The following is a 15387-nucleotide window of genomic DNA, read 5'->3' as shown; positions in this document are numbered from 1 at the left end:
TCCCATTTGAGGTGTGCAATTATCGGTCAATTACGGCGGTAATTGCATTGTAGAAAACGAAAGAGCCCTGCGCTAATTGCACATTTCATGGGAATACACTTAACAATTTGATAAATAGGTAAGGTGAGTTTGTAATGTCTATTCGGGAAATATTCCCCCGAATTACACTCGTGCATCAAAATAAACCTGATAATTTTTAGCGCATTTTCCAACGAAATTGGGTGCGCTACTGCAGCCACTTTCTCTGTCCGTCCGTCTGTCCGAGGCCTTAACTACTCCTACAGTTTTCAAGATGTTTAGTTCGTTCTTTTTGCATTCGGTAGCGTATCGCTCTGGCACCTGAGTCAAAGAAAATCTTGACGATTGAACTGCGTATTCGCAGGCTGCGCAATGTTAACTTTTTTATTTATTAATATATTTTGTTGAAATTTTAATCACAGATACTTGTAGTAAAGGCAAATATATCGCATATAGTAAAAATCAGATGTGCGCATGCGCAGACTGCGCAATGCAAACTTTCTTATTTCTTTGAAATTTTAACCAAAGATACTTATTAGTATATTTAAATCTGTACTTATAGTAAAAGCAAACGTATTGCATATTGTAAATATCAGATTAATAAGCGCATGCGCAGGACGCGCAATATCAACTGCGCAGTAAAGTGTCAACTTCCTTATTTATGAAGATATTTCTTTAACATTTTAACCATATATGCGTCTAGTAATGAAAAACGTAGCGCACATAGGTATGGCATTTGGGGAAGTATTGATCAATTTATGGAAAATGCGCTGAAGTTACTCGCCTTAGAGCGAAAACCTTTTTACTTGTTTATTCAAATATCTTATCAGTAAAAAACTGCGTTCGGTTATTTTCATAATTTGTTAAAAGAGCATTTTGATGCACTTGTGCAATTACCTACGAAAATTGTCACAAAGCAAAGTTTTAATAGCAATCCTCGAGATGGTTTATAGTTTTGTATCTAGATTTCAAGATATTTAGTTCGTTCTTTTTGCATTCGGTAGCGTATCGCTCTGGCACCTGAGTCAAAGAAAATCTTGACGATTGAACTGCGCATTCGCAGGCTGCGCAATGTTAACTTTTTTATTCTGCCGTCTGTCTGCCGTCTAGTCTAGTCTGCCGGTTTGGTGTGTTGTCACTTCACTCAACGAAACTATGTGTATTGTATGCAAAAAATCCCCTGAATCCGTAAATGATAGTCTAGCTGACCGGAAACTACGGGAACATATTGCTATACACAAGAAAACGAAGAAAAAATGGGAAAATATCGTTTTTTCGCATTTAACTTAATTAGGTATCTCGTTAACTATTCCTCTTACGGAAAAAATGAAGAGAACGATTTGTTTAGAATCGATTTTTCTATCAGATACAGTTGGTATGATTTTTATTAAACAGAATGCCAAGGGCCTATTATAAAGTTACTTTCTTGTTCTATTTCTGGGGTTTCCACTAAACTAATTCCACAGTCCGTCGATTTGCAAAACTCATCGGGACAACAGACAATTGTTGGAATAGGTTGTTTTACGGTTCCACCATTCATAAAAATATTGAAAACGCTCTGGGAGTCATCCAGTTTGAAAGACAAAGCATCGAGAAGGGCGTATCAACAAAAACAAATGTTAATTTTTGGGATTACTTTTTTTGTATTTTTCCAGAAAAAACAATAACATTTAAAAATGAACGGTTCTGTACCAACTGAAAATTCTATTCGAAACAAATTCATTTCTATGAGCTCGAGTATTAGTTGACGAGATAATTGGAAGTCAAATGCGAAAAAAACTGCATTTTTCCATTTTTTCTTGGTTTTTTGTGTATAGCAATATGTTCCGGGAGAATCCGGGCAGGGAACTACTTAGAATACACTTGGTTTCGTTGTGTGAAATGCCAACATCCAGTTTAGAATACTTTTGGAGCTAATTGGCTGGACTATGTTGACCCTACACATTGACATAAAATAAATAAAGTTCGTTAAGTGCTCCCTCCCCTAATCAAAAAATTTTGTGATGGTATTATCACAGATCATGGTATAATAAAAATCACATATACATATAGGTTGGCAAGGCCGTGCGAGGGGGAGGGGCGAGGGGGGCCCAGGCCCTGGACGCCAAGTCTGGGGGGCGCTGAAGTGAAGTCGCCCGTCGTCGCCTTCGTCGGGAGCGTCAAAGGCGTGAGTGAAAGATTTACCTCGAATTATATAAACGAATCCGTACATACTCTTGTTTCGTATTTTATACCTATTCAGAATCAGTAAAAATTTAAAAATTAAAAACTGTCGCGTTTATAAAGTCGGTAATTCCATGGAGTTAGGAAATCAAACAAAAGCGCCTGCATTTGCCATGTTTGATCTCAAATTGCCATGGCACCACTGATTTTCTTAAAAGCGCCAGTTTTTAGTTATCCAATTTCTTGGATTCAAAGTTCAGAAATTTAAAAGCTATAGTATGCATGGATTCGTAATTTTTTTCCCTACAAAAAACCTAAATAGACTTTCTCTCTAAAATAATTACAGAAGTCAATAATCAGAAATGAAAAAATTACTATTGCAATTCCTATGGTGCGTTGTTCAAGTCACCACCCGGTATAATAATATATTTATTATGGAAAAAAAAAATTATGTTTATTATTCTAATAAAATCTTTCCTTGTCCAACCTATATGTGGAGGCCAAATTTAGTTTCCGCCCTTGTATAATCAAATTCACTCCATCAATTTTTTAAATGTTTAGAAAAGAGAAAAATGAAGAATTAAAATGTAGTATCCTTTTTCATGTAATTTATGATGTTATACAAGTTAGCGGTGAGCGCTTATCTTATCTACGTAAAGGCCGGCGTTGAAGCCGAGGAAGTAAGGTTTGAGTATATGTATTTTATTTTTACAAAAATGACTCCATCTATTACACACTTTTACCACACACAACAGTTTTCTGTGCGTCTACCACATTTTACGACAAATTATTTCGACTGCTGCAGGGTAGACAACACACTAACCGTACTCTATTAGGTGTTGCGTTTATTTCTATAGCATTGCATTGACCGTCTGTAGTATATGTTGTCTGTGGTTCTATATACAAGGTGACCATTTTGTCTGGAACACTGGATATATCTTCAAAACCAGATTTTTTAAGGAAACTTTTTATGGTAGGCATCTCCTGCATATAAAACTCATACAGGATGTTTTTTTAAGATGGGCCATACGACAATGTAAAGGCGTTGAGTTATTTAAAATGGGCCATAGGGAAATTTACATTGCATTGTTACTTACAGTCATATCTTCCTCGCGAATCATCTGCCGCAGTACTGTAGGAATTTTTTCTAAATCAACAAATTTATTCAAATCAGATATAAACGTATAAAATTACAATCGGTGCTCGAATTGGGTTTTCCGCGTTTTTTCAAAAACCTTGAAAATGAACTCCAGGCACATAAAAAAAATTAGTGGTACTCATTTTTTGTCAAGAGAAATCGTTGTGATTAGCAAACACGATTTTAAAATGAACGGCGTTTGAAAAGTTTCGAATGACCGCCACGCTACGCACGTTATTGCTTACAATCGATTCAGAGAAAGAAAACGTCGTTTTGACGGAAAAAAGCGTCGAATAATTATTGCATTTGTACCTGAGGTGATAGCAGAAGTCATCGCGAACCTAATAAATTGTATATAAACGTCCCAACAGGAAATATACGAAAAAAGTTCGACGTGATACCGCGAGTTTGACATCCCATTTGTATTGTTGTGAAGACGATTCTAATTAATTAAAGTACATAATGTCGATTTACTTTCAGTCAGTTATCGACGAAAATCCATCGATATATAATATTGTAATTGTAATTCAGAATATGATTTACTTCGAACTCTGTTCTGGGCATATCTGTGCCCTTACAGCGCACACATTTTTCTCTATTTTCACTTCCACATATCCAACACCCGAATTTTCTCGTTGAAATTCGTAAGGTGCATACTGTATTAGGTACCTACACTATACCTTGCACTATACACACATAACTTGATATTATACTTCCTATGAACCATAGATTTGCTTCTGGGCTTTGACTCCACTCAAACGAGTGGCATGGAAAAACTCACTTTTCGAGAAAAAGGCGGCGACCATTAACACTTCAACCTTTGGCAGACATCTAACTGCCCCTTTACGAACCAGTCAGAACTCAGTTTATGGCAGATTGCCATAATAAGTCGAATCGAACTCCTATCAGTGTCATGCTTGCACTAATATAACTTCGAACTCCCGATCGGTAACCCGCGTAGTGACGTAAGCGACGCTCGGCCAATATCGGCCTGTCGTCGGTTGCATGACAAAATTTGAAAGTTTTACGATATTATAGTTGTTTATTGACATGCTGCAACTAGGAAAAAAAGTTTTGTATATGAGATGTTTAATTAGGTACAGGTTATAAACTTTACAGTAAGACACAAAAAAGTTACAATATTTTTTTTCAGGAAGACCCTACTCGGCACTGAATAGCCCGCATTCCCACTCAGTTACTGTGCTCACTCTTGTACAAATTGTACTACATGAACACCTTTTCGAGCGGCGGAATACCTGCTGCTGTTTCGTTGATGCAGTTTGAAGGATCAGATTGAGTTAAATAACTAAGCGCTAGGCCAAGATTTGAGAACAATTGGCGCAATGTAAATTTCCCTATGGCCCATTTTAAATAACTCAACGCCTTTACAGTTTCGTATGCCCCATCTTAAAAAAAACACCCTGTATGTTCAATTCTAAAATTTACACGTCAATGAATTGATATGCCTGACAGTTATGCAACCCACCTTACACAAATTCAACCGTGTATAAACAAAAGAAAGTTTACATATTCGGCCCATTTGTATAGCAGATTCGACTTATCTATGAAACTATACTAAAGTGGTTTTATAGTATTTCTTCAGTTATTGAAATTTTTCTCATTTGCTGTAAATTAAATACGGACATGCGTGAACTTTCAAATTTTCATTCCTTCTGAACAATTTAATGATGTGAATTGTGTCAATCGACGAAATTGGCGGATCAGGATATTTAGCCGCCAGTATGATTATTGAAATACATGTAACATTTCCACTTTTTCATCTTTTGCATACATTTTATTAATGATAGGTACAATAATCTTAGTTTAATAACTAATGCAGATAATGACATTTAATTATTGAAAAGGTAATTCAAATTGTTTGTTAGATGAAAGTAGGTAAGATTGGTTGCATATTTTGACCTGTACATTTTAGAATTGAATTGAGTTTTATCAAACGTATACTCTTTGGTTTTATGTACAGAAGATTTGTATGTTCAGAGTTAAAATGTACGCACTGCACATCTAAGTTTTTTATGCTATATCCAAAAAACTACACTCTTTAATAATTTATAGTAACAGGCGACCAAAAATGAGTTGCTGTCGAGTCGCCTTTGAAAGTTCAAGTTAAGCTTAAGTACGATTTCCCATAGACACAAAAATTTCAAAGGTGACTCGACAGCAACTCATTTTTGATCGCATAGTATATAGTTGCCATTAAAAAAATATATGCCCCCCTTGAGGAAAGATATGGCCAATAGGATATAATATGCTATGCCCTTTGCAATTTTGTAAAATATTTTTCAACATTCTTTCTGAAAGATGGCGTACCTAACCTAAACGGGGGAAAAATTGAAAAGAAAATTCTAATTTTGAAAATGCTGTGATGATCTTAGCCTCCTACTATCTTGGCGGGCTAACGCCAACTTCAAGTCACACCGGAATATTTGACCATGTTATGTAGTATTGGGAATGCCAAACTAACATGGCTGCCTATTTGAATACCTTACGAATTAGGAAAACTGCAGGAAAACCTAATTCGGAGTAGTCCTATAATGAACAACATCTAATGTACAGCACCTTTGAGCTCTCTAGAAGCCGGGGTAACTACTACAAACACGCTATAAGTAACCAAATAAAATGGGATCGAGCCATTCCCCAGGTATTACAACACATACATAGGACAAAACTAAGAAATGTCAAATTTACCTCGCCGGGCGGGAGGAGTACCCAGGCCCAGTGGGGACCCTGTAAACCTGGGCTAAAGTTGTTGGGTTCGGAACGAGTGAAAATGTTAGTGTTAGATTCACCAAGGCCGTATAAACTTGAATAACTCGATCCCCTCTAAACAAGCACACTTCCCTCTTGATTACTCACAGTCCCAAATAAGCATATATAATGAAATGCAACAAAATAATCGAGAGTGACTAAAAAGCACAATACACAAATTAAATATGTACACATGCAAGTATGTACAGCACAGATACAGCTCTACCGACAATGAAACATGATTGCCAATATCAACAAAGGTTACACATTAAAGGTACAAGTGATTGAATTCAGTAAGTACATATAAGTAAAGGGTTACAATCTGCATTCAAGTTACACACATTTATAGATTAATTGAATAAAGCAAATACCTCACCTGATATAACAAAGCAAAAGTACACAGCAATGATGATTAAGGTATTTCAGGACAAGCCGTACTTTACACTTCAGCCGGTTACAAGAAAAAAAGCCTGAACACACATGTTAAATCCTATTTATTTGACCAACCCAAGCCGCGCGGTAATTTGATCTGCTAATACCCCTAAACCACTCCAAAATCGCCCATTCCCTGCATTTCTCGCATTTCTATATAGGAAAAAACTGGACGGCAGGTGTTTGAAATGATAAACACAGACATGATAAACATATGTGGTCTTCCAAGAAATTCCATCCGTCTCATCAATTCGCTCTCTTTCCCTTTTCTGTAATCCCACCAGATTTCGGTTGGCAGCTTGTGTAACTAACATGATGTATAGGGTGCTTCGTATCGACCATCATATTCACAGGACGTTGCTAAGGTTGGGGCATCTCAATGCCGAATCTGCAATTATTTTTTTAAAATGTGAATAACTAATACACTATAAAGTGAATATTTCCACGGCAATTTTTTAAAACAAGCAAAAAGACTTTCGCACTAAAGCGAGTAACTGCAGCGCATTTTCCATGAATTGATCAGTATACTTCCCAAAGTGCGATGTGTTTGCCTTTGCTAATGGCATTTCTGATTTTTAATTGCTACATGTGATACGTTTTTCTCTACTAGAAGCATCTATGGTTAAAATTTCAATGAAATATCTTCACAAATAAGGAAGTTGGCACTGACTGTGCATGCGCACATCTAAGTTTGCCTTTAACAGAAGCATCTGTGTCCTGTGATTAAAGATGTGGATAAATAAGACATTGATATTGCGCATGCGCACCTTAATCTGACATATGCTACCGAATTTTCGTTTGATTTGCTCATTTGTGAAATTTAATTAAAAAAATTTTTCTTTAATGCTCCCACCTGCCAGCGCCTTTTTTGGCATTGACGCTGTTGCCTTGAGATTCTGTTCACATCCAATCAAGATTCTGGCAATCAGGTCTTTGAATTGCATCCCCAGCTAGTACACTAAATTTGTAAGATTCACCCCCAAAAAGTCTAAGATCTGATTGATAGCATGCAACATCCTCTGAATAAATGCATAGAAAATGTCGAAGGTACAACTAATTATTGACATTCATACATTTTAATCATTTACAGCAAATAACTTTTAAAGTTAGCCAATATTCTCTCATTTGCTTTGTAAATTAAATGTACTGTTACATTATTCACTGCAACCACAAGCAGTACAAAATACAAATTCTATTTATAAGTAAACGATTTTCAAACCAATCAGCAATATTTGACAACGAAACATATAATATGATTTTTATTTCGCAAATCACAATTATTATAAATACTCATTCTCATTTATTAAGTGTTCATTTGCACAACCATACCGTATGAAATAATAATCTTAACACATCCCACTAGGACAGTCGATAACTATAAATATACAACATGTATAACATTAATGTAGATGTACAATGAATAGACTAATGAGGATTTAAAATGTATTAGTATAAAAAAATGGAGTCTATGTTTTTGTACAAAAATGAAGTCTCACAAATGTATACAAATATTCGCTATCTTTATATCTATTCAACAAAGTCCCTTATAACTCAGATACGAAGATAAAAACATTTGCTCAACAAATCACATTGGTCATGAAAGTACATCCTTCCACAATTGAATAGACAAAACTGCAATTTATAAATATATAATCAAAAACAAAAATTAAAATAGCAATGAACCCATTCCACCCATTTCACTCTGTTCTTTAACGAAAATTTCAAAGTACTGATATATAATGGTCACAGCCAAAAGGATACCAGTACCGGATCCAATTGCCCCAAGGAAATCGGCAAGGACCGAGAGAGCACCAATACACAGTCCACCAAAGGCAGCTGCTGTTGGGATATATCTGTTCAATTCGTGAATCATAGAATTATCTCTATGACCACGCATGATCATTTCCTGCTCCTTCAGTTGTTTTGCTACATCCTTGGCGGAGCTGCCGGAAACTTCAATCCACGTCTTGGAGAAGAATGCGCATGATCCCAACATGAAGATTATGTACATAACTGCGTGTACGGGATCTTCCAGTATGTGCCCTACACTCTCTGGGGGACTGAGATAGTAACACAACCCCCCTATGGGATACGAACGGGCAGGACCGCCACCACCTACATCGGCCCACACACCCAGCATATTGACCAGGAAGTTACCGTGGAACTTCACTGCTAACATTTGTGAAATGACGTACAAATTGGAAACGAGAGCAGATTGTAGAATAATTGGAATGTTTGAAGTGTAAAACAGTTTAATGGGATAGCTTGAGTATTGTCCGCGGTATCTTGCGCTCTTGATGGGTAGGTCCACTCTGAATCCTTGGAAGTAAATTACTATCGCAAATACGAGAATTGTGGCAAGCAGATTCATCAAGTTGGGTAGATTTTGACGGTAGAAGGCTTCACGGAGTGCACGAACTTTATCTTGACGTGTCGTAATGAGATGGAATAGGGCGATGACGGCTCCCTCGAATTCTGTTCCTCTTCCGGTGTTGACGGTTGCAGGTGAGAAGGCCTTCCAGATAATTGTCTCGCAAATATTTGTTGCAATGAAGAGTGAAATACCGGACCCAAGACCGTATCCTTTTTGTAGCAATTCGTCCAGTAACAACACAATCAATCCGGCGACAAACAGTTGAATGATAATAAGCAGGCAGACACCAGCTCCAATTTCGGCGGGGTCCCCGTACATGCCCGTCATTACGTAGACGATAGCTTGCCCGACTGTTATCACCATGCCAAATACTAAAAATCCAAAGCATAAGCAACGAAAGTTGCAAATAAGCGAGGCTTACATTTCTGTGCACCGTTAAACAGAGCTCGGTCCTTCGGCGTATCACCAACCTCAATAATTTTCGCACCGGCTAGCAGTTGCATGATGAGGCCCGATGTAACGATCGGAGAAATACCAAGCTCCATAAGTGTACCTCTGTTTGAGGCGAGGATGACACGAATCCAGTAGAATGGATCGGCCGAATCTGAACTCATAATTCCAAATAGAGGAATCTAAAAGGAGTATGGTTAGTTTTGTAAATGAAAGCGCAAATGAATTAACTTACTTGACAGCATACTAAGAAAATAAATAGCGTAATGGCAGTCCATAGTACTTTCTCTCTAAATTGAATCTGTAAAAGAGCTTCAGGTTAGAATCTGGGGCACATATTGTAGTCAAAAAACATATGATTGAGTAAAGAGTGAACTTACCTTTCGTTCTGGCTTTGCTATTTCGGGCAGTATACTGCAGAACGGCTTAATAACTTCCAAAAACTTTACTAAAAGAAACAACACGAATTAGGTACATGTGGGGCACGTACGTTGCGGCGTAAAGGAAGCATGAGGTTAAGTATATTTGTTAAATATGAAAGAGCAATAGAGGTTAATAGCAATTACATGAATGAAAGTACTTACTCCCCATGTTGGTTGGGTTGTAAAATTGAACAGAAAATGCACAAAGTGCTTTATACGCACTTCACTTGCAACCGTTATGTAAAATGTGTGGCCCTTCGTGTCACAAACTGTACGGTACTTTCGAAGATTTGGCAGACGAGGCGAACACGTAGCAGCAAAGCCGGTCACGTGACCGATGATGTTGGCCGGTCGGTGTGCGGATCTGATTGTAGAGGGCGTGTAAAGAGAAACCCGCTAAATCTCATTATTTAAATCTGGGAAATAAGACGTACCTATTTATGAAAGCTAATCTTATCTTTCTAGCGGAGCGATTGCGATATGATATTTTACGTTTCGTTGTGAGATTGATACGTGCTTTTCAAGTGCGCCTAGGAAAATGTGGAGATATTATTTTCCTCATGTGCTATAGGTACTTCAGTAGCGGCGCGTATATTTATTTCACTAACGAGCCCCTTATTCTGATATGTCTGTGACGAGCCCACACTCGGCACCCAAGCGTGACCCGACAAACGACTCCTGTGGGAGAGTTCAGTTGTATAAAATCTTGTTATATCGTGTATAAGATATAATAAATATATAGTTTTCAACATATTTAGTTCGTTCTTTTTGAATCCGCTAGATTATAGATGTGGCATCTGAACCAAGAAAAATCTTGACGATTAATGTACGCATGCTCAGACTGCCCATTGCCAACTTCTTTTATTGAGATATTTTTCGCGCATTTTCCAACGAAGGTGGGTGCGCTATTGGAGCCACTTTCTCTGTCCGTCCGTCTGTCCGAGGCCTTAACTACTCCTACAGTTTTCAAGATATTAATTTCGTTCTTTTTGCATTCGGTAGCGTAATAGCTCTAGCACCTGAGCCAAGGAAAAGCTTGACAATTAAACTGCGCGTGCGCAATGTCAACTTCCTTATTTATTAATATATTTTGTAAAAATTTTAACCACAGATTCTTCTGGTGGAGGTAAATATATTGCATATAGCAAAAATCAGTTGTGCGCATACGCAGACTGCGCAATGGCAACTTCCTTATTTTTTTTTAAATTTTACCCACAGATGCTCCTAGTAAAGCTAAACATATCGCATATTGTAAACACCGGGTGTGCACAGGCGCAGGCTGCGCAAGGCTAACCTTCTTATTTGAATTTTTTTAAATTTTAACCACGGATGCTTTTTATCTTAGACTATACGCTGTACACGGACTTTTTAACTAAAATATGGTCAAGGAAATCACCTGGGTATGTGAGTTTCAGGGTACACTTGTCTGTTTGAAGTTGTCAGATGAGACACGATTTGGGACTGTCAACCTCTAAAGTAACAAACGTCAATATCGCCTGGATATGCCAAAAAAGCAAACATATTATTTTTCTTTGGAGAGACCCGTGCGAGTATCTACTGTCTGGAACACATCGTCTGTAAAACTATAGCTATGAACATGGTTTTTCGTCGGAATAAACGATTTTTGCTATTTTTTTTATCATCAGATATGATAGGTATCTACTTAACTTTGGTGATTAATAAAATCGTACGACTACCGCAGGGTTAATTCTAATAGAACCTCTCATCAAACGGGAAAATACTGTATTCAAAAAAGTAGTACCTAAGTTCCGAAGAACGTTTGGCGGCAACTCTGAGATTTCCTCCCGATCACTTTATTATCTTCAAAGACATTTTTAATTTACCTACTCTTATTTGCACAAGTTTAACTGCTGTACGCTGCAGCAACTTTATACTGTTTTTCGTCTATTTTGCTGTAATTTACAACATGAGGTATTGCATTATTTCAATAAAAATGAGTTTCCACTGGAAATGTTCATGATTTATGTCTTTTCCATATGTTATTACATTCAAATCTAATGGAAAAATGGCGGCCGTCGCGGTCATGGCCACACTGTCACTATAAAGTCACCGTATCGGGCCTTTATTCTTGAGTTTATAGGAATAGCATTAGTGAGGTGAGAGAAAGGGAGTGGATTTCTCTCGTAAAACCAGAATAGCTTAAAATAACCTATTCTTGATTGGTTTTACGAGAGAACTCCGCCCTCTTTCTCTCACTAAGTCTGTTCCTATGAACTCAAGAATAAGGGCCCTGGCTAACCGATCTGCTAAAGAAGGCAAGCTTTACGGCAGGTTACTCCTACATTGGAAGCGGAATCGATCTGACCACCAGACCCGACCCGGTCAGACTAGTCCAGACTCGGCGCTCCTACATTGCAGCTATAGTTTTCATAAAAGCTTCCATGCAACTGGAAGAAAAACAAACTTGTTTGATTGTTGTTCAGACCCGACTCTCCTCCTCGGAACGTGCATTGGCTTCAGTGTAGGAGGCTCGACGGTGCGTCACGTGTTTGTTTTCTTCAGACCCGACCAGACGGGCCGTCTGTCTGGTCGGGAGAAATTCCGCTTCCAATCTAGGACCGGCCTAAGCAGTAGACTTATTGGAGATCAAGTGAAAGGTGGAAGTATATGCTTTTATTTTTCATTTGCCTATTATATGTCAATTATATCTGTCATATGTGATATATGAAGCAGTCTATTACGCCCAAGGGCATAATGAGAGGGCATAATGGATTGTCATCTCCTTATGCCCTCAAACGGCCTGTCAAATTGATTGACGGAGTTATATTATGTCATAAAAAAGATGCAACTTGATTCGTATGAAGCATTTTAATGTTGGGCAAACAATAATCATGACATTTGTATATTGAAAATGCATTTTTTGGAACGATGAAAAATAAAATGTTGTATGCTCCTCAGGCATTACACAATATTTAACTCTCGGGCGACTAACAGGCCCCCCTCGGGCTCGGGCTCTGTTGCCCTCGGCATAAATATCGCCTTAATGCCATTGATGCATAAATAACTATTTTTTCTTTTTCTGAGTAAACTGTGTAAAATTTCTTGTTGAATAAAAGGTTTCCATTATGTTTCCTTATACATATTTGTTAAGTTTAATATGGTTGAGTCGCAGTGGCAGATTGAAACAATTGAACCTTGATAGACAGCTATAGAATAGAACAATTAGTCGACACCATATGCCCAATACTATTACTTACTAATGGCTAGTCAAGAGTAAAGAACAATTTGGATTTAGGTTCTACATACTTTCTACTTTCGAAGTTAACCTTGTCCCGAGGGTTGCTTTTATCCTGGGAGTATACTTTCATTCACAGGTGTTGAAAGTGTTGTCATACTCACCTTGATTTTGTAACGCGAACCCGCTGACGTAGGCATTTTATTTAATTGGAATTTACTTAATTTTTTTTCGAAATTTTTTGCGGTTGCATAGTTTTTTAAAATTAATTCATGTACGATCTGAGGTTCTTGTCAAGTTTCTTAAAAAAATTTGAATTAAGGTCACGAAAATTTTTCATATCTAACACTTCATGCGCAAATGGTGATGTCGAGTAGGTTTAATGGCGACATCCAGACGGGTCTTGATAGTATTCGCTATTGATACTAAATCTTTTTGATATAAGAATTCACACCATTCGTCTCATTGCGCTGGTTCCGTTTCGTATTTTCTAGCCGGCACAGCTTCCATAAATAGGGATAGTTGATTTCGTTTGGTTAGAGAACGCGGCGGAGGGACACAACAGCCTAATCGTGCAAGAATCCATAACGAACTTATTTTCCATTTTTCAAAAAAATTGTCCGATAGGTATTCTCGCACGACTAGGGCGTTCTGCACGGGTGCACCATCCTGTTCAAACCAACAGTTTTCAACTGTAGTTTTTTTGTGCTGTGTATATCGTTGTATTCGTCATAAAAAATGCCATACAGTGTGTACCTACTTTTTTACGGGCCATATAAAAGAATAAAGTTGATAATGATTTCTCCGAAACGAAACGTTGTATTAAAAATCTCCCAGCGGTGTAGGGCTCAAAAAGTAACAATGGGTAATAGACAAATTTCGGTCTTTCTGACATTTGTTTTGCCTCTTTAATTAATTTTAGTCATTATTCCTGTTATTACACATGCCGCAACGGTACACAGAAGGTGCACAAGGTCTTATTTTGAAGATGACCAGGTACATACTAACACTTTATTGTTTGTAATGGGGTCCGAGCTGAACATTGTCGGGAGTCGGGACACATCTTGGAAATATGTAGATCGGTTCATGCTACGTTTGTGCCGGTGTGTGTTTTCCAGGATCATGTATACATTACAAACGGTATCCTTTGGAAATTAGATGTTCGACCAACTTTGCACACTTTTGTCGTCACAAATCTCGTGACTCGTTCGTAGGTGCAGAGTTGGTTCTCTTTTGCACCAACAGGAATAAAAATCCAGAGAGTTCTGCACCGCAAAAGAATGGTAGTAAGTAGGTATGATTCAAAGCAAACAGCAGCAAACCACGCCATGTACATACTGAGGTTTTTATTGTCAGCTACATTACCTAGAGGAAGTTTGTACTTTAAAGTTATTTATTTTCATTTAACATTCACTAATTGAATTTAATACACAATAATTTGCACGTAGTCTTTATAAGTCCCGAAACTTGAATGTGGTTTAATTGATTAATTAAAATCTTTGCGAAATTGTTTCCCAGCAACGTTAATTATTATTAATTAAAATTAAGCCGCGCGAAATTATGCGTCCGGATAACGTCAATTATTTGTAATTGGAATCAAGTTTGTCCAAATATGTGAGTAGCTAACGTAAATTATATTCAATATAGCTGAAAGGATTAATTATTTCCTTTTGCTTGCCTCTTTTGTATTTTACTTTATTTTTGAAACATGTCATGAAGTTAAGGTTGTATATAATATTTCATGAACATAAAGAGTATTTCAGAGAAATTTGTGCTGGTTTAAGGTAGTTGTAAACGGTTTAGTGCAGCTGTATTTGAGGCTAGATTTGAGGTTTAAAATTTAGTTCTAAACCGAAGGTCATTTCAGCTCCTTACACCAATTCGCGTTTCCGTAGCTAATTGGTCCTGTGTACTGCCACTTACTTACCCGTCAGTCGACGCATCCGATGATATCGGGTAATAAATATAAAATGGCATACACAGCTAATAAAAGCTGGTCCAAAAGACGGAGTGTCGTGAGCGGTTTGGGCCGTTGGGTTAGGGTGCAGAGGTAATGCAAGTAGAGCATGCTTAGTGGGAACCCAACTAATTAAGCATTGGCATTGAATAATTGAATAATTTTTTTTCAATGGCTTAGACTAAGGCCATCGACATAACCACGCGTGCAAATGCTAATCGCGGATACTGCAGATGAGACACAGAGAGGAAAACTAGGAGGCAAGCTTACTGTCCTAGTCATTGGCAGTACCTATCATTAGTCTGTAAAAAAATCGGCTTCATTCATCCAACCGTAAACAATTTTATCCATAGAAAGTTCGTGAAAAACCGACCAAGAATTGATTTTTACGGAGTTATCAAAGGTTCACAATTTTTTTAAATATGTCTTTAAGAACTATCAACGTTTTTATTTGGTGTATAACTTATATTT

At 37.5% G+C, this 15387-nt stretch overlaps 1 protein-coding gene across 1 annotated transcript; it reads right to left on the bottom strand.

Annotated features, from left to right (window-relative positions):
• Positions 1–7794: 7794 nt before the first annotated feature.
• On the bottom strand, positions 7795–10097 carry LOC116176417 (protein transport protein Sec61 subunit alpha). The gene is made up of 5 exons (XM_031494958.1): positions 9926–10097; positions 9722–9789; positions 9577–9642; positions 9313–9523; positions 7795–9262 (listed from the first exon to the last, which is right to left on the bottom strand). Exons 1-5 carry the CDS (start codon positions 9930–9932, stop codon positions 8184–8186), a joined length of 1431 nt encoding a protein of 476 aa, XP_031350818.1. The 5' UTR covers positions 9933–10097; the 3' UTR covers positions 7795–8183.
• Positions 10098–15387: the final 5290 nt, after the last annotated feature.

The sequence above is a fragment of the Photinus pyralis genome, unplaced genomic scaffold (genome assembly GCF_008802855.1).
Source record: "Photinus pyralis isolate 1611_PpyrPB1 unplaced genomic scaffold, Ppyr1.3 Ppyr1.4_LG7, whole genome shotgun sequence".
NCBI classification, from domain to species: Eukaryota; Metazoa; Arthropoda; class Insecta; order Coleoptera; family Lampyridae; genus Photinus; species Photinus pyralis.
This window is presented reverse-complemented; position numbering and strand designations above follow the sequence as displayed.

Bases quoted from the DNA above. Each gene is read 5' to 3' on its own strand.
- LOC116176417 (XM_031494958.1), bottom strand. The intron at 9,643-9,721 runs GTAAGTTCACTC...GCTCTTTTACAG, and splicing joins TAGCAAAGCCAGAACGAAAG to ATTCAATTTAGAGAGAAAGT. The intron at 9,524-9,576 runs GTAAGTTAATTC...TACTCCTTTTAG, and splicing joins TTTTCTTAGTATGCTGTCAA to ATTCCTCTATTTGGAATTAT.